At 41.2% G+C, this 26,452-nt stretch overlaps 1 protein-coding gene across 6 annotated transcripts in view; it reads right to left on the minus strand.

Moving 5' to 3' along the window:
• The window catches only part of USP9X (ubiquitin specific peptidase 9 X-linked), a 136,467-nt gene that overhangs the window by 65,833 nt on the left and 44,182 nt on the right, over window positions 1-26,452 (minus strand). For all 6 annotated transcript variants that reach the window (XM_075196417.1, XM_075196415.1, XM_075196416.1 and 3 more), the window contains 9 exons: window positions 23,625-23,878; window positions 17,013-17,158; window positions 16,585-16,664; window positions 16,168-16,280; window positions 14,569-14,787; window positions 11,471-11,586; window positions 10,716-10,967; window positions 7,878-8,016; window positions 6,780-6,932 (listed from right to left, as the gene is read on the minus strand). In XM_075196417.1, the coding sequence (XP_075052518.1) occupies window positions 6,780-6,932; window positions 7,878-8,016; window positions 10,716-10,967; window positions 11,471-11,586; window positions 14,569-14,787; window positions 16,168-16,280; window positions 16,585-16,664; window positions 17,013-17,158; window positions 23,625-23,720 (1,314 nt within the window). In that variant the 5' untranslated portion in view covers window positions 23,721-23,878. The remainder of the gene's footprint in view (window positions 1-6,779; window positions 6,933-7,877; window positions 8,017-10,715; window positions 10,968-11,470; window positions 11,587-14,568; window positions 14,788-16,167; window positions 16,281-16,584; window positions 16,665-17,012; window positions 17,159-23,624; window positions 23,879-26,452) is intronic.

Below are 26,452 nucleotides of genomic sequence, written 5' to 3' on the forward strand. Positions count from 1 at the left end.
GACTAGGTACCGGTATATTTTTAATTCACGGACATTACATTATGTGCCCTTTATTGTAGACTTGAAGTATGTTTTGTGCCATAATGAAGAGTATAAGTAAAAGAAGATTTTTACTCACCGTAAAATCGATCTCTTTCCTACCATTGGGGGACACTGCCCGACGTTGGGTATATATCACAGCTGCCTCTAAAGGAGAGAATGCTCTGAAATGGCTGCAGGTAATGCCTTGCACCCAAAGCTCGCAGAGGATGCAAAGCCCTGCAACTTGTAGAATTTAGAGAATGTATGGACAGATGACCATGTAGCCGCTCCGCATAGCTCCTCCGCCGAGGCCCCATGACGCACCGCCCAAGAAGCGCCAACAGCTCTGGTAGAGTGAGCCTTCAACGATACCGAGACAGGCAGAGATGCTCGAGCAAAAGCCAGTCTAATGGTAAGAAGTGATCCAGCGGGCCATTGACTGTTTGGAAGCCGGCCAACCCCGCTTTTGCGCATCACAAAGAATAAAAAGATCCTTTGTCTTACGGACAGAAGTCGTGCGGTCAACATAACACCGAAGAGCACGAATCACATCCAGCAACAGTAATTCATCATTTGAAGAGGAGGACGAAGAAGAAGACGGAGGACGGAAAGCCGGGGCCTCAATCTCTTGATTTAAATGGAACCTGGACACAACCTTTGGAAAAAAGGAGGGTTTGGTGCGAAGAACCGCTCTATCTTCGCTGAAATCAGGAAGAGAGACGTGCAGCAGAGCGCTGCTAATTGCGGCACTATGAGCTGGCGAGATTGCCAAGTGGAATACAGTTTTCCAAGTGAGATGGCGCAAAACCGCCAAATCTAGGGGTTTAAACGGCACATGGGTGAGCGCATTGAGTAACAGGTTGAGGTCCCAAGGCTCTACTGGGTGAACAAAGGGGGGCTGCACATGAAGGACCCTTTGCACAAAGGTCTGAACATACCTGCGCTGAAAAGAAATGGAGAGTGCCGAGACCCAAACCTTAAGGGACCCCAGATGGATCAACTTATCTAGGCTGGCCTGCAGGAAGGCCAGCATCCTAGGAAGGCTAAACCTGGATGTGTGGAAACCCTGGACCTCACACCAAAGAATGCAAGTCTTCCAAACTCGATGATATACGGCTGTGAAAGACAATTTCCTGGCCTTGATCAGAGTACCAAAAACCTCGAGAGAAACCCCTGACCCTGAGAATTAAGGTCTCAATAGCCACACCGTGAAAGTTAGCTGATCTAAAATTGTGGTAGATGAGGAGGTCCTTGAACGAGTAGATCCGGTCGCATTCGCAGGCGGAAGGAGGGATCCGCTGTCAGTCTTAGAATGTCTGAAAACCATGCCCAATGATGGGCTACCAGAATCGCTCTCTTTTTAACTTTTTTAGTACCCCCGAGAGCATGGGTATCGGTGGAAATGGGTACACTAGCCGGAAGTGCCATGGAACTGTCATGGCATCCGTGAAATGTGCCTGAGGGTCTCGAGACTAAGCAGTACAGGGGGACTTGATGCTTTAGTCTGAATGCAATGAGATCAATCTCTGGCATGCGCCAACATTCAACTAGGAGGGCAAAGACCCACTCTTTGAGATACCATTTGCCCGGGTGAACCCTATGCCAGCTGAGGAAGTCTGCCTCCCAATTTTCCATGCCTGGAATATAAACGGCCGATATCTGGGGTACATGGCTCTCCGCCCATACCATGATCTTGGCTGTCTCCCGCATGACCCTTAAACTGCACGTTCCCCCTTGGTGATTCAGATATTCATTGTTTGACTAAATCTGACGAGGCTTCCTTGCCAGAAACCTCTGAGCTTTCGTCAATGTCCTGTACACTGCTCCGAGTTCTAGGACGTTGATCGAGAGTGTTGCCTCTTGGGGGGAGCAGAGGCCCTGAAATCTTAGGGACCCTGTCAGCCCTCCCCAGTCTAGCGTCTGTGGTAACTAAAGTCCATGGACCGGTCTGAAGGGTCTGACCCTTGTCCAGATTTTGTCTGGATAACCACCACGCCAGGGAAAGACGAGTGGGTTTCGACAAGCGAATGATCTGCCTGTCTAAATGCTCTTGAAATCCCGACCACTTTCGAAGAATCTCCTGTTGAAGAGGGCAAGAATGGAATTGTGCAAAGGGCACGGCCTCGAGCACGGAACACTGAAACCATCGTTCCCAGGAGTTTCATGCAGCTGAGGAGAGATACCTCTCTCCGCACAAGTAGGGTCCTGGTTCTGCGCAAGAGGGCAAGGACCTTGTTTTCCGAAAGTAGACTTTCTGGGGCACTGTTTCGAACATAAGACCCAGGAAGTGCATTCGCTGTGCGGGAATGAGAGATGATTTGGGTAAATTCAGAATCCACCCATGAGCTTCCAGAAACTGCATAGTGGTCTGAATGTGACGAGTTAAGAGCGATGGCGACGGTGCTTTCAGAAGGAGATTGTCTAGATAGGAAACTATTGTTACTCCCTTTTGTCACAGGAGCCCCGCCCATGATCTTGGTGAACACTCGGGGAAGCGGTAGCTAGGCTGAAAGATAGAGCCCTGAACTGAAAGTGGAAGTTTCCTACCACAAAGCGGAGAAGGCAATGATGCCCCCTCCATATAGGCACGTGCAGGTAGGTATCCATGTCTATGAAGGCCAGAAACACTCCCTGCTCCATTCCGGCGATGACAGTCCGAAGGGACTCCATTCGGAACTTGAGTTATTACCTGCTTGTTCAGAGACTGCAGATTTAAAATTGGACATAATGATCCGTCCTGTTTTGGCACTATTAAGAGACTGGAGTAACAGCCCCGACCTCTTTCTTGTGTTGAAACGGGAACAATAACTCCTGCTGCCGCAAATTCTTGGATTGCTTGCTGAAGTGCCTTACGCCTGAGGGGAAAAAGGGGGGGTTGCTATTGTGAAGAATCATGGTGGTGGGAACTGAATTAGGTCTATGACATAGCCCCGGGACACAATTCCTTGTGTCCAAAAGTCCGGGGTGGATGCCCGCCACTAGAGCTGGAAACGAAGAAGGCGTGCCCCCACCACAGATTGTCGTGGGTAAAAACTGTTACGCTGCGGGCTTATAATCCGGTCTTGAGGCTTCACGCCTAATATCGCCCCTGCCTCTGCTATATCGTCCCCTGGGGGCAGAGGACTGGCCTCCCGACGGGGTGCCCCGGCCTCGGGCAAAAGAATGAAAGGACTTCCTTGTCGTGGTCTACTAGAACCCATGGGAAGAGAGCTGCTCTTTCCTCCTGTGGCCACCTGAATGACCCTCTATCCGAACAGAGTAACCCCATCAAATGACAAACCCTCTAGAGCTCACTTTGACTCAGCGTCTAAGAGCGTAACCATAAGTTACGATCAGCTGCAATAATGAGGGCAGAGAATCTAGAATTGACGGACACAGCATCCATGGCAGCCTGGCGCACATAATCAGAAGTCTCTTGAAAATGCTCGGCCAAGGAGAGAAGTTCCACACATGGGATGTTATCCTGAATGCCTCTAACTAGCCGCTCAGACCATAGCTGAATAGTCTTGTTGGCTCTGGCCACCCCCATAGTGGGTCTAAGCCTACTGCCCGATGCCACGTAAGCTGAGCGGAGGGCCTGATAGCACTGAGGGATCCCTCAGTGAAACCAGCTCCTGGGTGGGAATTGCTGAAGATGAGGACAAAAGTGCTACAGGGGTGTCAACCCTCCCATTTAACAGAATCCTCTGCCGGGAGAGGATAAAGTGACAATTCTACCCGGCATCATAAACTGCTTATTTGGCCTTAGCCAGGCGTTGGCTACCATTCCATTATCTGAGGAGGTGGTGGGAAAGCCGCCACCTGCGCCTTGGTCTTTTTAAACAAAGAGAACCCCGAGGGGGCCTTGAATTCTGGATCTGCAAAACCTAAAGCATGTCTGATACTCAAAATGAGATTATCAACATTAGGGGCAGATGCAGAAGTGCGTCTCTTTTGAGGAATGCTCTAAATCATGATCGTGGCCATGGGCCATATCAGAAATAATCCTTTTGGCCCTGTGTGACACTTTAGTTCAGGGTGAGGAACTTCTGCTTAAACAGGGCTGAGCGGATATGCCTGCGGCAACTAGAGTGTGTGTAGAAGTGTGAGAAACTGGAACCTCACATACTTCTATGGACCGTAACATCACCCTGGCGAGTTCCTCCATGGCTGTTGTTAGAGACTTAGCCAAGAGTGGTCCTTCTATAGCTGCTGCCCCCTGGGCAGGACAGTGTTGCTCTTGGATCCCAGCTTCGCAAGCCGTGCAAAGAGCCTCCTAGTTAGGCTGTCCAATAGATAATGTTGCATTACAGTTTGCACATGTATAAAACAGCGCAGACATACCAGCGGATCCCTTATTTTTGGACGTCCCCTTTTCAGACATTTTAAATGTATTACAGATTAAACTAATAACAATATTAACAAAAAAATTGTCTGAGCACTAAAGTCTGTACACAGTAAAGCAGGATTTTTTTTACCAAGTCTCTAGACTAGGCAAAAGTCTTGAGTAAACACCAATCCCCAGACACTGAAGCAATAGTCCTGATTGTTAACAGCTTAAAAAGGCATTCAATATGTCTCTATGGAGTACAATATTAAAACAGAAGTAACGATACCTGTAGATGGAGGCGCAGAGCAGAGAAGCAGCGTGCAACACGACAATCTCCGTGCCCCAATATGGCCACTTCCGTGCCAGGAAGCAGTATGGGGGTGGAGGGATATTCCTCCTCCAGATCCGCCCCCAAATATGGCCGCTTCTATGAACTGCCGATCAGCGCATACTTTAGTATGGCTGTCTGCATGTATTGCATCCACGCCTGAAGTAGAGTGAAGTACAGTGCGCGTGTGTAGTGTTCCCTTAGTATACAATTTGCCTCCTGAGGAGCGCGATCAATTCCTTGTCCCCTGCTCTTAGTCTAGGGGAGGGACTTGCCGGCATGTACGTCGGATGGGGGAGGTGGATCGCTGCAGCTCCCCCGCACAACTAAGTTACAGTGAGCTTAAAAAAGAAAAACAGCCTTTTTCCTATGTGAGGCACCTAAAGCCCTAATGGCAGACATACAAAAAATGGCTCATAAGTTTATTTCTAGGAAATGACTGCCGGCCAAGAGGTGCAAGGTAAGTGAGCTATGCTGCTGCTTATCTTCGCAGGGACCCAGAGTGAATAGAGCCGATAGGCTATTCACCCCTCTTCACCCCTCTGGGTCTTTGGATCGATCCCCGAGCAGCACCTGAAAAGGGAAAAATAAAATAAAAACCTAAAACTAGACTAAGTATAGGCAGGAGCCTATACCAATGTGTCCTATCTGCTAGGCACTTAAAAAAACCTGAGGTATCTACAGGAGAGGAGGGGCATAGTAGGGGAGGAGAGTGAAGCTGATAAGTGCCTAAACTTCTAGACCCACTACTATACCCCAATGTCTTGCAGTGTCCCCAAATGGTAGGAAAGAAACTTGCTTACACATTCTCCCACCCCAACAACAAAAGAATTGAACTAGCGTTGCAGGTTTTACAAACGGTTTCAGATTAAAGAGTCAGAAACATACACATATATATATATATATATATATATATATATATATATATATATATATATATATATATATATATATATATATATATACATATACATATATATATATATATACACACACACACACACACACACACAAGTTAACCCGTGCATGATACTCATGCATTCTAGTCAAATCAAGCTACTTAAGGTGTTAAAAAGGTTCTTGTCATGCATTTGGGCAATAGCCCAGTCCTCCTCAGGGGAAGAGTGTTACTTGCCGACGTAAGCGCCCTTTTTTAACGTGGTTTTGTCCACGTCACCACCTCATCATTCTTCTCCATCACCTCATCCTTCATTTTCATCGCCACATCTATCCAGATGTCTATCCAGACACAGGGATCTCTCTCAGCGGTGCTGAGTATCACACCCCTCTCACTGTCACCCCCGGCAAACACCAACCACTCCCCACTGTCACCCCCGGCAACCACCAACCACTCCCAACTGTCACTTCTCCTTCAAGAAATATATATATATATATTTTAAATCTTTATAAACACTTTTAACAACTAACAAATTAAATTAACAAATTAAAAATATCTTGGTATACCAAATTTCAGCCCTTTCTGAATTTTTTTCCCCCACACACACTAAGAATTTAGTAGGTCAGTGTATAACTCCGCCCAGCAGGTGGCGCTGCAGCTTGGTTTTATTTTTTCCCACACACACACACATACATACATACATACATACATACATATATATATACACACATATATACATACATATACATATACATATACATACATATACATACATATACATACATATACATACATATACATATATATATATATATATATACATACATATATACACACACACATACATATTTACATACATACATACATACATACATACATATATACATACACACAAAACATTAGTGAAGCCCCTCAAGAATATAAGGTGACCTGGAACATTTCAACAGTATAGAATAAAAGGTGACACCTAATTTAATTAGGGGGTGACAACAAATAAAGGATAAGTTTAATCATTTTGTTTAAACACATTCCAAAGCATATACTAGCTGTACAGTATTTTGTGTATATGTAAATGAGGTGGCATTATAACCAAGTGCTGGTAGTGTAAAATCGTAATCTATCCCACCATAAGGATAGAGGAGACTGTGGTTGGGGAAAGCGGACAATATAATGTACCAAAATATGCATAGCATAACAAATCAATAAGGAGGGCAGTGAATTACCTGTGCTGCCCAAATGTTGTCTAGATCCTGCAGAGTTAGGGCTTTTTCTTTGATTACAAATCTCAGAATTTTCTCTAATTTCTCAACATACTGCGGTTGATGAAGGCTATCACGTAAAACAATTGATAGGATATTGTTCTGTTGGATCCATTCCTACAATATTACATTAAACACAATTAAAAAAGGCAATGGTTCTTAAAAACTCAATAGGTGAAAAACATTTAAAAAGATAAGGGTTACGTTTACCACATTGATTTTTCCAGGTTTGAGACATTGTGCTATCAAAATAACCATTTAGCAAATAAAAGAATGTGATGGATAATTACACATTGACAAACAATATGACAATTTCCCCCAATCAATATATATTAATAATTGGGGATTTGGTTAACACACTTGACTCCTTTAGTTTTTCAGCAACTTAATGGCATAAGGGTCATAGAACAGTAACATTGAATAAAGGCAGAATTATCTATTACAAATCATATGCACACACAAAGTAAAAAGATAACTCGCTTAAGCTGCCCGCCCACAGGTCCATACTGCTGCTAATTATGACTGACAAGCAAGAGGAACAGTCTAATGTGGACACACACTTTCATGGCCAAATTGTACGATATACAGTCGTTTGCCACTCCCTCCATAATCACGACCATTTATTTATATAGCGTCACTGATTCTGCAGCGCTGTACAGAGAACTCATTCACATCAGTCCCTGCCCCATTGGAGCATCAGTCATCACATCAGTCTAAATTTCCTAACATACACACACACACACAGAGAGAGAGATTAGGGTCAATTTTGATAGCAGCCAATTAAACTACTAGTATGTTTTTGGAGTTTGTGGACTGCAGCAGCACTGCTGAATTACACTTTACAAAATGACAGAAAATTACCAGGGATGGGGGGGAAGGTGCATTCCTTAATGTTCCCAACATGAATATGAAATATCTAACTATCAACACACAATGAATTGCCCTAAAAACAGAATATTGTACTTGTTTTTAAAAAATTACTATTACAACTAAACTTGATATATCTACAACCTTATTTCACAATATATCTTACTAATATGGGGACATGAAAGTTATACTTACTGCCATACGTTCTGCAGTTAGCCACTCCTCCTCCTCTGGATTGCCATGTCTGTGTGTATAGTATGATACACTTGATATAACTTTGTTTACTTCATTAAGTGCATTCATTTTTCCATTAAAGGAAGAAATTTGTAACAACCTGAAAGAGAAGCATATAATACGGATTTATTTCCTTGGAAAAAGCAGATGAATATACTTACGATAAATCTCTCTCTCTGAATCCATCTTGTGGACACCGCTACCACAGGGTTGTATGAGAACACATGGAGTTGGCACTTAAATAGTTAACTAAACTTGCTGCTGACTACTCCCTTCTGCAACCCCAAGGAGAGAGCCAAAACAACCAAGACCACCTAGCAGAAGGGAGGAAACGCAGTGTCCACCCAGATGGATTCAGAGAAAGATGTTTAATGCAAGTACATAAATCTGCTTTTCTCAAGCCTCCACTCCGGCAGACACTGCTACCATGGGGACCTTCTAAAGCAGCCCCATAAGGGAGGGACCATCCCACAAAACACTGCAGCCAAAATAAGCATCTGAAGACGCAAAACATTAAACTGGTAGAATTTGGTAAATGTAAGCACAGAGGACCAGGTGGCCGCCTGGCAAAGCTGATCCACAGAAATACCACAACTTGCAGACCAAGAAGCCCCCACTGAACGAGTGGAGTGAGTCTGACTGGCACAGATCGGTTCGAACTCACATAAGCATGTTTTATCATAGACTTAATCCAACGAGCAGTAGTTTGCTTGGTGGCCGGTCATCTCCTTTTCTGAGTCATATAGGACAAAAAAATAAAATCAGTCTTTCTATAAGACGAAGTCCTATCCAAATAGATCCGCAGAGGCCTAACTACATCCAAGGAAGCAGAGGAGGAAGTTCCAACTGAGGACGCCCCTTCCCTAAAAGCTGGAACCACAATTTCTTTAATTATGTGGAAATCAGAAACCTCTTTTGGTAAAAAAAAATAAAATAAAAAGGAACCGTCCGGGGAGCAGCCCTATCTTCATGGAACACCAGGTAGAGTATCCTGCATGACAAGGCTCCAAGCACTGACACCCTACACTATGGCTAGCATAATAACCACCTTCCAGATCATAAGACGTAGTTCTGCAGAACCAAGAGGTTCAAAGGGAGATTTCTTCAAAACATTTAGAACCAGATTGAGGTCCCCAGAGAGCCAAAGGCCAAGACGTAAGGAGGTTGAACTCTCAACGTTCCTTAAAGAAAAGTACGAACATCCGAATAGTGAGCCAATAGAGAAAGAACAGTTAGAGCAGATACCTTAACCTTCAAGGAACTTAGACCTGATTCCAAACCTGTTTGCAGGACAGCAAGAAAACGGGAAAGGCTGAAGGATTCTGCCACGAGCGACTCTTACACCAGCATATCTAAGCTCACTAAACCGTAAGATAGATGTGCACTGATGCTGGCTTCCACGCCTGCATCAACGTCATCACTACTCTGTGAGAGAATGCCTTGGATAGCCAGGCACCGGTCTGAACAGTCACACCATTAAAGCCAGTCGAGGCAAGTCCGGGTAATGAAACGTTCCCTGCCTGAGCAGGTTGGGACAAAGGGGAAGGGCCAATCCCATTCCGTCCGCCATTTGGAGGATGTTGGCATACAAAACTCAACTAGGCCAATTTTGTGCCACTAGAATGACTGGAAGTCCTTCCTGAGCACTTTTGTAATCATTGGGATCGGTGGAAAGATAGCCCAATTGAAAATCTCAACTCATTGTCATTACATCCACCACTATTGCCAATAGGTCCCTGGTTCTTGAACAAAACCTGGGCACCTGTCTGTTGTACCTGGAAGCCATCAAGTCCAGATCTTACCTGCCCCACATCTGGATCAGGTCCTGAAACACCTGAGGAAGCAGGGACTACTCTCCCAGAAGCATTTTGTGTCTGCTGAGGTAACCAGTTTCCCAGTTGTCAACTCCTGGAATGAACACTGCTATATAGATAGCAGATATAGCAGGAACGAAGTGCTATAAGTGATATAAGTGCTGCCAGCAGCACACATATCTCCTGCAATAATGGTCAGAATAAAAATAAAAGGCAAAATAAAAAACCTATACTAACTTACAGCCCAACTCCTTGGCTATTTAAACTAAACTGAAGCTTGTAGGTGTTGCAGAGGGGAGGAGTCATTAGTAAGTTTAGTTAACTGTTTAATTGCCAACTGCATGTGCCCTTATACAACCCCATGGCAGCAGTGTACCCCAGAGTGGATGATTGAGGAAGAGCATTTACATGACAATAAGAGTGAGTGAAAGTGCCCAGTGTGCAGCAAACAATAAAACCAAAGGATTTTTCTACAGTTTGGTATTCTCCCTCCTTGTAAGAGAAAAGTGAGAGAGAAATTTTACTCCCATACCACTGCAGCTGTGTCCCCAGCAGTACAAAATAATACATTGCCAGTTTATCAAACTGAGCAATTGTGGTTTCAGAATACTCAGCATTAAGGGTAAAACTATGGTTTTATTAGCAATTCAATCGTCATATGTATCTGTTAGAGATGCCCATGTAGCAATCAATATTCTGCAATATCAGCCATTATGGCAGACACAGAGGGGCCAATTTAATTGTGCAGAGAATAACATAGCGTTAACAGTGCTACCGTTAATACGGTAAAACTGCGCATAATTACCCTTAATACAGTAATTTCAACGGTGGATTTTTACTCGCGGCTCCCTGAGCTGCGAGATGAAATCCAGGCTAAAATTACCGTATTAACGGTAATACTGTTAACGCCACGTTATTCTCGGCGCAATTGAATTGGCCACAGAGAGACAGACACAGAGAGACAGACTATACACACACAACTTACCTAAGTATCATTTTCAGCCTAAAGATTTCTAAATTTTTGACAGTTTCTTCTTGCCCTGGAACACGGGAAGCTAAGTTTTTAAGGGATTTTATTATCATGGACAGAGCATCATTTTTGGCTTCATTTTTTGCTTCTTTTTTCAACTCATCATCTGTTAGATTTTCTAGAAATTGAGGAACCATTTCTATAATTGGAAGAAAATACTTCTTGACTGTGTGGAGAGTTAAAAAATCATAGCATTGTCCAAATGGCCTACAGGGGGAAAAAAAATAAAAAAATATTAAAAACAAAGTTACACCACAACAGCAGGAGTATTCTCCAGCAGAAACTTTAAGGCAGATATTAATAGACCATACAAACAGTATCCTTTCAGAATTAATGTGTGTGAAATATTAAGAGGGGAGAATATAAAATATTATTCTTCTTGCAGGCCTAAAGAGATGTTATGAAGGCTGATGGCAGGCTGATTTTTAATGATTTTGGTTTCTTGCTTAAACTTCTTTAGTTTGGAGTTAGAACTGATGACACCAACCTCTGATATATCTCCATCTCATTCTGTCTACAAGTCATGGATTTGACAGCGTCAAAATACAAGTACAAAGGGCAAAAAAAAAAAAAAAGTCCCAATGTACTATATTATGTGTATTTTGCAAGATACTCAGGGGGGACTATCAGCCACCTTAGATTACAATTATACTGTACTATTTTAAATATCAAATAATTTTAATAAAATAAATTGGAACATTGCGACTTACTTTATGAGAGCAGCAATGATTTGTACATTCAATGCAGAGCCATTCATAAAGCGATCATGCAGGATCTGGAACCCATTTAACGTGCCAAACTTATTTATGAGGTCTACTAACCAACCCTTCAAACAAAAGAGAAATACATTAGTCACATAAGTCAGTCCTTGCAAAAAGGCGCTTCCATTTGTTGATTCAAAATAACACTCACAAATATAAATTTTACGCCACATTTTTATGTAGACAAATGAAACACAAATGAAACACTTACAGTTTGCTTTATTGTAATCAGTGTAGCCATTATCCATAAGTACCTGTATTGTATACGTAGACGAACAGCTCATATTTTGAAATAACTTCTTATAAATCATTAACCCTTTAATTTGCTTTTTTTCCTCCTATGCGGTGCTTGTGGGCTGGGTAGCATGAAGGATATATAAGTAGCAGTCACAGGGGACTGACTGGGTCAGCGAAGTTGAGTAAATGCTAATTCAAAGTGGCACTGCAAAGCTCTTCTACCTGTACGCTGTAAAGTCTTGTACGTAGGACACCACGGAATGCCCAAATAGTGCATTCTCTGGTATGCAGTCTTCTCACACTCTGCTAACTGCATTTTGTGTTTTGGAACTGGAACCCTTCATCTACACTGTGGATATCTTTGGCTGGTTTGCGTATTGGACGCATCATTCACTGCTACTGTTGTCCCCTCTAGTACATTCATCTATGGATTACATGCGCCTCGCCCTTTATATGTAGAATCTAAGTGCTCATAGACAGTCATTTAATGCACATTCTTAAAGCCATCATAATTGCCCTTTAACAGAGAGATACTTCAAAGAGCAATGCAAGTAAATGAACCTTGTGGCTGAACCACTTATAAATTACTTATTGTAAAAGCATATTTAAAATCTTAGCGGATTTTGATAGTGTGATATATTTGTGTAACGGGAATGTACCGATATCTGATCCAGTAGCCATAGTAAAGGAAATGTGTGTGTAAGAAAGGAGGAAAGGAAATCTTAAATTAAGTTAATTCATTCTTTTCATCTCAGAAGTGACAAACACCTGCTTTGGTCTGAGCAGGAGGCCGTTACCCATTAGTATGTCTTGTTAGGAGATTTCCTGTGTCTCTAACAATACAGATCGCAAATTTGAGGTTGATGTGAATGTTAAACGGTGCGATATAATATTGGATCATTTAACATGCATTTAATCTTGCATCTGACATTTCGGTGACTAGTCGAATTAGGGGGCTGGGCTACCCCCTGACATGTGTATAAAATGAGCACTTTTACCATGTAATGTATCATTTTCTATCTGAACTTCTTGAGGATTACCAGTACCACAAACTGGTGTGTGAAATTCTTTGACACTGCTTGAAGATTCTGCCTGTGACTTACTTGATGTACCCTGTGACCAACAAATAAGAGCTTATACTCTAATCCATTCCCCGGCTGTCCTGTGATGAACCCAGCGTCTATCTCTGCCTGCTATCCAGCAGTCCCGATCCATAATAAGTGGTCAAGAAGTACTTGCAAGCCCACAGTAAAGCGGCATTACAGCAGCTATACCAGCTACCCCAGAGGTAAGGAGTTGTGGGTGCTGCAAAGGAGCCCAATGGTGGCAGTCGAATTCTCCTGTAACGATTGCGCAGTTGGCATTCGCAGTCAGAAAGTGTCTGGATGCAAGATGACACCAGCAGGAGAGTTCGGTTACGGACAGTAGCGAAGAAAGCCCATCCGGTCACAGACCTGTGCACTCACACTTTCTGATAAGCATTTGATTCAAAGCCCATGTACACAAAGCCTAAATGCTTAACTCTCAGCGAGATGATTACTGATGACTCATTTTTCACCAGAAGATCCATCCTTAATCAGCAAAGTAAGAAGTAAACTCAACACTATGATCAACAGTTATGAAATGTTTTTTTCATCTTTTACAAACACTATTTTTATCATCCCAGGAGACTGCTATGTGCTAAACCCAATCAAGGCACTACAAGATCAGTAGGAGACCTCCATTTTGAGAGCTGCAGGGAACTTGGCGGGTGCTTAGACAACGCAAATGATGGCTTTATATTTTCAATAACCTAATTGTTTATACATGCATGAAATAGAACTCAAAAAAGAAAAAAAAAAATGAATAGCACTAGTAACAAAAAAGGATAAAAACCTAAAAACTGTTCTTTGACAAGTAATCATTTAAGGACTACCACAAAGAACGACTAATCACCTTCTCAAGTCACAAGGACATCAAAACATGTAACAGTTACAAAACCAGATTGTACCAGGATACGAGAAACCCTTGCAAAAATACAATATACATAAAATGTACACAATAAACAGTGAAAATCAAGAATCTAAACTAGACAAGCTAAAAATTAGTCACTAAACATCTATAACTACATGCATTTATTTTTTACAATAAAATCACCATCTACCAAACTTATTGAATTGGGCGCTCCCATGCCCAAAAACACTACAGTGCAGAAACTCATAACTGCTGACTTCTGCAGTTCCATGGTGCTCCAGGAGTTTAAATGTAGACTACCACAGATAGAAGATCGTCAACATGGCTTGTGTTAAGCTGCATCTCCAGTTTACACTTAAATTCCAGGCTGTGAGCTCTAGAGCATCATCGGATCACAGCTGTCGACAGAAGTGAGTTTCTCCCTGTTTGCATGTATCCAATGCAGTGCTATTCGCTATGAATAATAAGGTTTCCAAATAATATATTTGGAAAAAATAGGTATTCAAATATCAATAGTTACACCTCTTCTGGAGACACAATCAATAAAGGGCAACGATAAACTTTGGGGATGGCATGGTGCAGCCCTCTTACCTTCAAAAGGGCCATAAATCATGCTTAATCCCAGAAATACATTTAATCAAAGAAAGACACTTGTAATTACATATCAAAACTGTTACAAGCCATAAACAAACAAATCTGATCATAAAGCAGGAAGGAACTGTGGGTTGCAGGTGAACTCAGGGGGCCACAGCCGGCCCTAATGCCGCCTGTAGCCCATCATTGCACTGTATGCCTGTATAAACATATTTAATAACCAGGAGACATAAAACTGCAGTTTATGTTCAGACTAAACTCACCTTCGGAGAACGTGGGTCAGGAGGACGGGCAAACAGCTCATCTTCTGCCAGCTGGACTCCAGCTGGAACAGTCTCTGATGGACGTGTACCATTGTAGATATGAAATTTACAATGAGGATTTAAGGCCATAGCTAGAAGTTCAAGAAGAGGAAACCAATCCTGGGAAAGCTTGGCCACACATAGTTCAACAAGGCGATGAGTGTTGTTAATAATACACCTCTGTTCAGAGAGATAGGTGAAATCAGTCATGATTGAAAAAGGCATCTCACTTTACAGATATAAATCTAGACCCAAACAAGTTAGAATTCTCTGGGCATAAACAAAGCTTGATACTGAAAGCCATCTGGCAAAAGGAAAGAGAAAATAAGGACACATTGGAGATAAAGAGCATAGGATGTCTTGAAAGAAACAATACATACCGTATTACCGCGGCCCAGAGCTGAGCATTTTGCTGTAGGTAGCAGCAAGGTGGAGTTACATTTACAGCCTTTGACACAATTTGTAGCTTGTTTAGCATTACCCTGTTATAACAGATTATAACATGCTATATAATAATGTGCTGCCACAGTATAGCACATAATAATAGTTAAAGCTGGCAAAGTTGCGCAAGGAAACCAGTGCCCCAAAACACCATCAAATGCTTAAAGTAAAGCATCTTTATAGTCAGAACCTAGAAGTGCAGGTCACAGGTCATAAAATTCAGAAAATGTGCTTATCCCAAGAAATATGTAACTGGCATACATTTTAGAGGAGGAAAATGGCTCATTTACTTGTTAAGGATTTGCAGAAAAACACATAAGACTTGCAATGAACCATAACAGATGCAGGTAATTGCTGCAGTTTCCCTTGGAAGAGACTTAGAAACATAGAATTTGACTCATGGTAACCTCAAAGCCTTTTTTACCCTTATTTTTTTGTAAGGATACATATATGTCTATCCCACTACCTCTGAAGGGAGGCTATTGCACAGAAAGGGTAGTGGATAAGTGTAGTAGTTTTATCTCAAATTTTCTCTGCAGTTTCAGTGCATGTCCTCGTGTTCTAATATTTCTCTTCCTTTGAAGAATGTTTCCCCTCCTGAACCTTGTAAAAACCGTTGATATATTTGAAAGTTCCTATCATTCCCCTCCTTTTCCTACTCTGCTTCTAACTATACATATTAAGATCTTTTATTCTTCCGGGTAAGTTTTGTGTAGGCCATGCACCATTTTAACTGTCCTTATTTGTACAGCCTCTAATGTATATTAGAGGTCAGCTCACGCTTTCTTACCTGTAAAAGAAACCCCACTATCTACAACGTCCTGATTTTAAAAGGTCAAAGAACTCAGTTTTAATAGCCATATAATTTACAGGAGGAAGTTTTACATGTTTATAAGAAAAAGACTAAGATGGAGGTAAAGAGCATTAAACAGAACTCTAAAGAGTGTACATAGATGACAAAATGAAACCTAGAGAAAATATGGATGAAATGAAATATGCAAATTATAGAAAAAAGAGATTTTACTTCAGTTTCATGCAAGCTCAAAAAAAAATAAGCCACCCAAAACAATGGAGGGGGGGGGGGGGGACACAATTTAAAAACAAAAACGCGACACTTACATGGATCTCAAACTTCCAACCACTCACTGCCTCATCAGTGAGAATTTTTGTAAAAGATATTGTTAGACCATCTCTAAAGAATCGTTGGCATGCTTCACTTTTCACATCAAGGCCTAAATAGAGCAAAATAATGTAATTAAAAGTTATGATGTGGGAAATAAGATACAATTCAGTATATAATTTACATATTTTAAACGCTTGTGCAGATTTAAGTTTAATGGAGGAAAAAACATACTGAAACACAATTGAATAAAGAACAAAATGAAGGATAAAGGGAAGAAAACTTACTTACAAATAACTTTACAAATAAAATGCAGATGAGTGACCATCTGAACATGATAAAACAATACAGCACGGCTTTTCTGACATCCTACTCATGTAGAAATATTATTTTAAAAAAGTGTTCTTTTTTCTCACCTTTTTTACTTAGATCAATAGCAGCTTCTAAAAGAACTTCTAATTCACCTTTAGGCAAAACTGGAACAACCCAGCGAGGTCTGGAAGGAAGAATTTCGTATAATTTGAAGAACCCATATGAAGCAACATTTTATCTTGACATTTCAAGTTTCTCTGTACTATATAAACATTTTTTTTCACCACAATGCATGATTTTGGACTATAGCCAAAAATAGATTTTGTACGGTAGACAACTACAATTTTCTTTATAATCAAGTGTAATGCACTTTGTCAAATCATGTACTTGGATGGAGAAACAGGATGTACACATCCTGGCACAGGCTTGGCCCTTTCAGTCATGTCTCAGGGTATCAAGGCTTTACAAAGGCTACAATAAAAATTGAACCATAAGCGTATAAACAATATTCGATTGCATGGAAAAAGATTACCTGTTGATCATGTCATCGAGCTTGGCCAAGTCAGTGTGAGGGAAAGCGGGTTCCTCATCCTCAAGTGGAGGGGGTGCATCCCCTTGTCCCTGCTCATCTGGAGGGCTGACTGGGGAGTTCTCATTGGAAGAATCAGGTGAGGAGGTCTGCACACAAATACAACAATGTAAAAGTAACTGTGTACACTACAGTACTTAATTCAAATAAACTTTATTAAGCCTGGTCAGACACCCTTTTCAGCCAACTTAGATTGAGCACCTTTAGTTTGATTACATACAGAAGAGAACAAAAATACTTAGAACACACATACCCTTGATAATTCTTATTTAATTTGCAGTGTCTATGAGCCAGGCAAATTTGAAAACATTTTTATATGGAATACACCAATAATGTGGACCATACACATAGCCCCCACCGTCTTTACACACTGCTCACGCCTCTTAGAGACATCACACCCTCTTCTATTCATATCCTCTTCTATTCACAAACTCCTGTATCCCCACTCAAATCCACTCTCTATGCTTCCTCGAACATCTAAAATCCATTCACCACAGAAAAATCATTGCCCACTCTATGCCCTTCTCTGTCGGACCGCCCCACTTTTCACCCTCTACATATTACCCCTATCAACATGTTCCTTTCATCATCACAATTTCATAATTATAATTACAAAATAATTTACCTCTCATCCACATTATCCCCCCCAACCCTCTGTCATTAACCCTAGTCCATCATTATTAACCCCGTGGATGGATCACTGATAAATAACTTCTGGTATAAAAAAGGAAATAGCACAGGGCACTTATTTATATAATTGCACATGCACTTATTTTTGATATTGTGTATATTTTGAGATATGAAATAGTTATTTCTGAGACCAGGGTAGAAAATTATTTTTTCTGTGTTAACCTTTCTAAAGGAAATGCCTTATTTCTGATGTATATATCTGATACAATGAGCCTTTGTGAATGGAGGTCTTTTGTGTATTGGGATGTGTTTTGTATGGAAGTGTCATTGTTTGGGGTTTGTAAGGTTGCTAGTGGAAACCTCCAATTAGGCATATGGGGAAGGAGTCTGATAGCAGATAATACCTGCTCTGGCCAAACGCCCAGCAGGGGGTTGTTACTGTGTGGCCTTTTGTCAGAGTGTTCAAACCTTTCTGAACATTGTGAACAGCATTTGATGCATGACATCACAGCGTTTCTAGAATTTCAGAGATAAGTGTAAATATTGTTAGCTTTGCAATGCATGTAAATCTATGTTTTGGTAAACCGGCTACTTCCTGATTCTAAAAATAGCCTGTGTCTAAACTGTATAAAAGTCACTGGCTTGTATTGAAAACTTGATGTTCTTGTTTCATCTGACCTGATCACCTACAACCTTGAACCAGTAAGAGAGCAAATAAACAGCTTGCTTCAAAGACCTGCTGGGAAACATCTTCAATATTGCTGTATTCCTGTTACCTACAGATTAGACCCTAAATCTAATCCATTCTCTGGCTGTTTCTGAGGTTGGACCCAGCTTTTCCGGTACCACCGCTCTGCCTGTTACACTGCTGCCGTGGTCAGTGTGATAGGCCAGAGGGATCTATCCACAGCATCCCTGATCCATATTAAGAGGTCAGGAGTACCAGCCCAGGTACACCAGTAACGTGGTACACTCCCAGCGCCAGTTACCCAGAAGAAACCCGGTTCTGGATGCCAGTATTGGAGTCCAATGGTGGGAGCCTTTGTAAGCCCCTCCTACTGCGGCAAGAGGGCGCATTTGGGATACCAAAGGGAATGGTGGCAAAGTAAGCCCAGCCGGTTCCCAGCAACAAAAGACAGGGTGGCATAGGCAGTCCATCCTGTCACAAACCCTTTTGTGCATTATTATTAACCGATCTTCCTATTATACTGGCAAACTTACTCATCCATCATTATTAACCCCTCCATCATCGATCATTCATAGCAATGCTGTTCCTCCGCACTTACTCTGTTTATACATCAGTTACCCTCAGAACATGCTTAAATTTGGCACTCCAGAAATTAGTTTTGAACACACAACAGTCTGGTGTTTAAAGTAGATGCTGACAACGGTGAGAGCTCATTACAGAACCCTCTGCTGCCACATACACCAAGGCTTCAGGAGCACTCTGAGAAGGAAAAAGGTCATGATTCACACAGGGCACAGCTTCCCAGGAGCTTTTTGCCATGGCGTGCGGAATTTGTTCAGCATTGACACACAATCAAAATTTCAATTCTATGTGCACACCCTGAAGCACTTACATCTTAGAAGAGAAAGCAACATTTTAAAGAACAATTCTTTACACATGGATTAAAAACAAACTATAAAAGCTGCATGCACAATGTTTCTAATATTAAAACTGTAAACTCATTTAAAATATCAAACTTTTTGAATTCTAAGCTGGATTTATGCTTGGTGCATGCTGCCTGCAACTACAAATATATTGCTTTATTCTGTCCATCAGAGTTTCTGAGTCATGTTTTTCATTGCCAATGAATAGAACATTGTTCCTACTGTGCTCTCTCTCACTCTACTGGATGTAGGTGTATTACAGCAGCTTTGTGTCAAACAGACAGCTCTAAATGACCAAAAATACTTATGTTTACATATTCTATTTCTATTAACCATCTATTATATTGTAAACATCTAAACATTAAAAAACTATTTTAAGTGTGTAAAATATTAAACATTTAAAACGTTTAGTGCTATAAGAGATTTGGCAGCCATATGTGCGCAGTCAGTTTTTGGGAAAATTTGTCTAGGTCCTGCTGAAGGGCATAACAAAGTAAGAATACCCAAGGATTCTTCACAACGGGAGCCTCAAATAGAGTATTTAAGAAACTGTGGACTGTGTCCCAGAAAAAATAATCGGGCAAGTCCACCAAATGTGGAGCATAGATACCCTGTGGCCACAGCCCCGCCAGCAGTTGGGCTAGGAGGAGATAAATATACTATGGAGATATATAGATTTTGTAGGAGGTTTCTTTAAGTTTGGTAGATATGGAGCTTTCCCCAGTCTCATGTACTCCCAAGCCTCCTCATCCAGAGGGGGACGAAGGTCTCTCTCCAAGTCGTCTTCATGGGATCTCGAATAGGTAAGGCCGGTAGCAAATAAAAAATACTGTTCAGTTGGGAGATCATGTCTCTATCCATGAGATGAAGTCTACATAGATCTTCAAAGGGGGTGAAGTCTTGTAGAAAATAGATAGGTTGCAGGGGCCATTAAAAATGGGCGATTTGAAAAGATTTGAAAGGAATTGTGCTGGATGGGGAGCGGCATTGAAGCTCCGCCAGCGGAAGCCACCAATCCTATTTGCAGAAATCTAAGGGAAATTTAAGGCCAGACCAGGTCTATTTTATAGGGGTATGCATATGAGAAAAATTGGGAAAAATGGGAGGCCAGATAGTACAAATTAGTATCAGGGAGATCCCTACTGCCACAGAGGATTGGTTTTTTTTAACATATTAGCCAAGATCCTTCCGGCAACTGGTAGTGTTTGGAAATAATATTTTTGGTATGATATTCATTTTGACAGTTATGATCCTGCCCAGCCAGAATATAATGAGAGGGTTCCAGGAGGACAAATGGAGTGCATCTTAGAGAGGAGGTGTGACTGGATCACTTATAAGTAACTTATGGTATAAATTTATTTAAAAGAAATAGCACAGGGCGCTTATTTATAGAATTGCAAATGCACTTATTTTTGATAATTGTGTGTATTTTGGTAAAGAATCTTTATCTCTGAGACCAGGGAAGAAACTTGTTTGTATTAACTTTGCTAGAGGAAATGCATGATTTCTGAGGTATATATATCTGATACAATGAGCCTTTGTGAAGGAAGTCTTGTGTATCGTGATGTGTGGAAATTACTTGTTTGGGGTTGTGACTTTCTTTGGGAATGTGTATTCTGCAGCTGTCTGAAGGACCCATGTTAATTAGACCTTTTGATGTGTGAGGATCCAGCACCTGAAGGCACAGGAAAATTTAATTAAGACTTGATACTAGATTTCCTACGTCTAAAAACAAGATGTAGGAAATCACAGCAAGTGTTAGAATATCACAGATAAGTGTAAATATTGTTAGCTTTGCACTGCATGTAAATCCATTTTTGGGTACACAAATTGCATCCCGATTCTAAAAATAGCTCAGACCTTAAGGTAACTGGCTTACCCTGTTAAGCTGTGTCCAAAACTGTATAAAAAGCACTGTTTTGTATTGAAAATTGATGGTTATGGTTCCATCTGACCTGCTCCCTAGTACCTTTGTTTTTTCAATTTGGTTTATTCAATTATGGAAAAGATTATTTGGTTTGGATTAGAAAGGATAGGTTCTTTTTAATCTTCAAATTAAGGTATAATGAAGACTACATTGTGAGTTACCAATACATTACAGTGACTGAATGACTCCTCCCTTCCCCATGGTGTTGAAATGAAATTGCTGCGCCACAATGTAACTAGCAGGGGAGAGTCTCTAAACCATTACCACACAACATCTTATTAAGGTCAACATCTTATTAAGCTGAACGGCTGATATTCACCACACATAACAAGTGAAACCACCCTTATACATTCTGCAACAGTGTACAGCCAAGATATAATTTATGACTAAACACAGCACGACAGTTGGTACTTGTGACTGGATCATATATAAATAACTTATGGTATGAAATTATTTAAAGGAAATAGAGCGGGGCGTTTATTTATATAAATTGCCAATAAACTTATTTTTTAATATTGTGTCTATTTTGAGATAAGAAATCGTTATTTCTGAGACCAGGGTAGAAAATGTGTTTCTTCTGTTTAGCCTCTCTAGAGGAAATGCATTATGTCTGATGTATATATACAATGAGCCTTGGTTTACAAAGCCTTTGGTGTATTGTGATGTGGGGAAGTGGCTTGTTTTGGGTTTTTGTTCTGTGGGATTGTGTATTCGGCGACTGTCTGAAGAATGTATTCATGTCTGATTGACCTTTTGACTTGCTAGTATGTATCCTGCCTCTGAAATAAGACACAGGATATCACATCAAGGTTTTTAAGAATTTCATAGCCAAGTGTAAATATTAGTGACCTTGCAATGTCATGTTTGTGTTATATCCGGATGCTAAAAATAGCCGGTGTCTAATTTGTATAAAAGACACTAGCTTGTATTGGAAACTTGTTCTTCAACTGAGCTGATCACTGGTACCTCCAGTGAGAGCAAATAAACATCTTGCTTCAAAGACCTGCTTGAAAACATCTTCAATATTGCTGTATTCCTATGACCTGCATATTAGACCCTAAATCTAATTGTTTCCCGGCTGTCTGAGGTTTGGACCCAAGCTTTTCCAGTACCACCGCTCTGCCTGCTACCCATGCAGCCCTGGTTAGTGTGATAGGCCAGGAGGGATCTATCCACAGCTTCCCTGATCCATAGTAAGAGGTCAGGAGTACCAGCCCAGGTACACCAGTGACAGGGTACATTTGCAGCATCAGTTACCCAGAAGAAACCCGGTACTGGATGCCGGCAAGAAGTCCAGTGGTGGCAGCATGTGTAAGCCCCTACTACTGCGGAAAGAGGGCGCATTTGGGATAACGAAAGGGAACGGTGGCAAAGTGAGCCCAGCCGGTTCGGTTCCCAGCAACAATAGACAGGGTGGCATAGGCGATCCATCCTGTCACAGAGATAAACCAAATAAACAACCACTGTTACTTTTTTGTCAACTGAAACCCATATACCCACGATGAGATACGAATACCACTGTGAAGCATTCCCAAGAACAATATGAGCCATATCCTTGTTATATTCTCATTTCATAGGGAAACCTTGTCAAACTAGACTAGCTCCCCTTTTGTTGGTGTTTATGGGGAGAATCTGGGCACATCTCCATCACTTCAGGACTTATTTAGTGACATAAAATATGTTACAGCCCTACAGGTGGAAAAAAGTAAACATCACATAAAATGATGTCATTAACGTTAAAATATTCACCAATTTTGGAACTGCAATTTCCCTTTTTGTTTTTGGGGCTTTACAAACCATGGTACTGGCAATAAAATCCAACTCAAAGATATCTTTAAAAATACAATTTCACTCTACCCATGATCAATCTTATCCAATAGACCAACTGGGAGTCGCTCTAAACCAGCCAGGAAATTAACATTTCATCTAACAGCGGTTGTCAGTCCATAGATCAAATTGGACTTTGCCTTAACAATGGTTGAAAACAAACTTGAGGGTATAATGATTAATTAGAAACTGGTGCTGCAGGATGCAATACCAGCCTAGATTCAGTTACTGTTCTCTAGAAAATGTGTTGGTTAAGGGTCATATGTGAAAGTCTGGCTTTCACAAATTGAATATTTTAAAATGTCCCTTTTCTGGGCTGTGGAGCAGAGAGTTAAATAATGGGGTAAAGCCACACTCCGTAAGAAATAGTCAATGCAACAAATCTGAAGGCGTGACATTAGAATTTTGATCACCTTTAATTTACCACCATACAAAATACTTGTTTGGAATTTGAACAATAACCATTTAAAAATAATTCTTTGTGGAATTACCCTTTATTAAATAGCAGCCGAGAGGCAATGCATTTGAGGAGGCACAAAAGACATATTTGAGCTACGCACCTGATTCTGTTGGAGTGGAGGCTGGGACTGTCCATCGGGAGCCTGGCCCTGGCTTTCATTCCCTCCAACCGGAGAGCCACGGGTCGTGGCTGTCATACTCGACACAGGGCAGATCTTTGCAATTTTGTCTGTTTATGTAGCAGTTGCAAGAGAAGAAATTATAGTCCCTTTAAGAAAGATGACAAGCCGGCATATGTCTGTCTTACGAAGCTCCACCTCAAGCACAGGACATTTTGCAGAGACCATTGCATAACCTGTTAAAAAAAAAAAAAAAAAAAAAAATTTGTTTAAAACTTTGCAGCAATCTTGAGAATATTTTGAATAGTATTTAAGAGATATAGTTATTACAGTCTAGTATGTATGTTTGTATGGTGGAGCTTTAGATTGTATGCTCCAATGGGGGCAGGAACTGATATGAATGATTACATATTCTGTGTACAGCACTGTGCAATAGGCACTTCGCACTATAAATGATAAATTTAAATGAAAAGGTGCATTAAAATTAGTTTGAAAAGGTAATTAGTCTAAAATTAGTGTCAATGGAATTTTTCCATTACTATCCAAAGAAGGTAGTTAAAGAGTGGGCAGAATTTTGGACATCCTTTTGGAGGATGGTGAATTCCAAATGAAACTACAACTCCTCCCCTTGTCCCCAAAAGCAACCCCCATCAGCATTAATGGCTTTTCTTTCCACACTAATAGAAATGGGTTAAAATTTATAAGGGCAGCACGGTGGTTAAGTGGTTAGCACTTCTGCCATACAGCACTAGGGTCATGAGTTCAATTCCCCACCATGGCCTTATCTGTGAAGTTTGTATGTTCTCCCAGTGTTTGCGTGGGCTTCCTCCGGCTGCTCTGGTTTCCTCCCACATTCCAAAAACATATTGCTAGGTTAACTGGCTGCTAACAAATTGACCCTAGTCTGTGTGTGTTAGGGAATTTAGACTGTAAGCTCCAATGGGGCAGGGACTGATGTGAGCGAGTTCTCTGTACAGCGCTGCGAAATTACTGGCGCTACATAAATAAATGGTGGCGATGATGATGATGGCAAGACATAGGAATTAAATTTTAACACAAGAACACTTATTTCTCTCTTATCACTTTCTTTCTCGGTTTTAAAAATATATTTAGTCACGTTAGTGTGATAAGACAACAAATTACTGAGGGATCTGATATCTTTATATGTGTGACTGGATCACTGATAAAGAACTTATTTGTGGCTGGATCATGTAGAAATAATTTATTGTAGAAATGTATTTCAGTCAGAGGTGGAGGCACCAATGTATAATTTGGAATGCACTTATGCTACATTGGTATGTGTTTTGTATGCAAGTGTCATTGTTTGGGTTTGTATCTTTGCTAGAGGAAGTCTGTTTGCTGATAGCAGGAAACGTTAAGTAAATCTTTATGTGAAGTGACAAAAAACCTGTTTAGCCTGCATACCCAGCAGGGGGGCCGTTGCTTGGCTATCTGGCATTACTGGCTCTCAGATAATGCAAGGATCAAGTTTTGGCACATAACAGAGAAGTGTAAAGGATCAAGCTTTAGCACATAACAGAGAAGTGTAAATATTGTTAGCTTTGCATTGCATGTAAACATGCAATACAAAAGCTAACAATATTTACACCTTATAAAATGTATATATTTTTATATGTTTGGGAAAACAAATTGCATCCTGAACCTAAAAATAGCCCGTGAGAGGGTGTTCAAATCGGTATAAAGAGCCCTGTCTTTTATTGAAAATTTTTCTTTCTTGCTTCATCTGACCTGCTCCTGCTACAGTCAACCAGTGTGAGCAAATACACATCATCACTTGCTTCAAAGACCTGCTTGCAAACTTCACTATTCCTGTGATCTACAGATTAGACCCAAAATCTAATCCGTTCCCAGCTGTTACTGAGGTTTGGTACCACCGATATGCCCGCTACCCAGCAGCTCTGGCCAGTGTGATAAGCCAGGGGGATCCATCCACAGCAACCCTGATCAATCGCAAAAGGTCAGAAATACCAGCGCAGGTACACCAGCAAGGGGTACATTTGCGGCGTCTGTTACCCTGAAGAGACACGGTACTGGATAACAGTAAGGAGTCCAGTGGTGGCAGCATTTGTAAGCCCCTACTACTGTGGCAAGAGGGCGCATCTGGGACAACAAAAGGGAACGATGACAAAGTAAGCCCAGCCGGTTACCAGCAACAGCAGACTGGGTGGCATTGGAGGTCCATCCTGTCACAATAGGTTTTGTTTTTGGGTTGTTTTTTTAATTGTAAAAACAAAATTTTATATTTTAAAGAAAACACAATCTTGTGGATTGGAGTGTCTCAAATGAACACATTACACAATCTTTTATTCTAAAATTAGCCTTCAGCCAATGCACTCAGAACACTCCCTCTATATATACACATGATTTAAATATATATGAAACAAATCATATGTTATGGAAGAGCACTGATGGGGAGAAAACGGGATTTATACGTACGATAAACCTTTTTCTCCGAGTCCATCTGGGGGACACTCCTTAACCATGGGGGTTGAGTCGGGGGGAGGAGTCTGGCACCCAAAGAGTTAACTTTTTTCAGCTGACAGCATATAACCCCTGCCAATTCCCCACATACCTCAGTTTGATTACCAAAGCCCTTAGGAAGATAGGCCAATCAACCAAGACACACCACTCAACAGGGGGGGGAGTGGAGACAAAACAACGAAAACACGGGGGGGGGGGGGGGGGATTGGAGTGTCCCCCAGAAGGACTCAGAGAAAAAGATTTATCGTAAGTATAAATCCCATTTTCTCTTTCATCCATCTGGGGGACACTCCTTAACCATGGGGACT

Source organism: Mixophyes fleayi, chromosome 2 (assembly GCF_038048845.1).
Source record: "Mixophyes fleayi isolate aMixFle1 chromosome 2, aMixFle1.hap1, whole genome shotgun sequence".
Lineage (NCBI taxonomy): Eukaryota > Metazoa > Chordata > Amphibia > Anura > Limnodynastidae > Mixophyes > Mixophyes fleayi.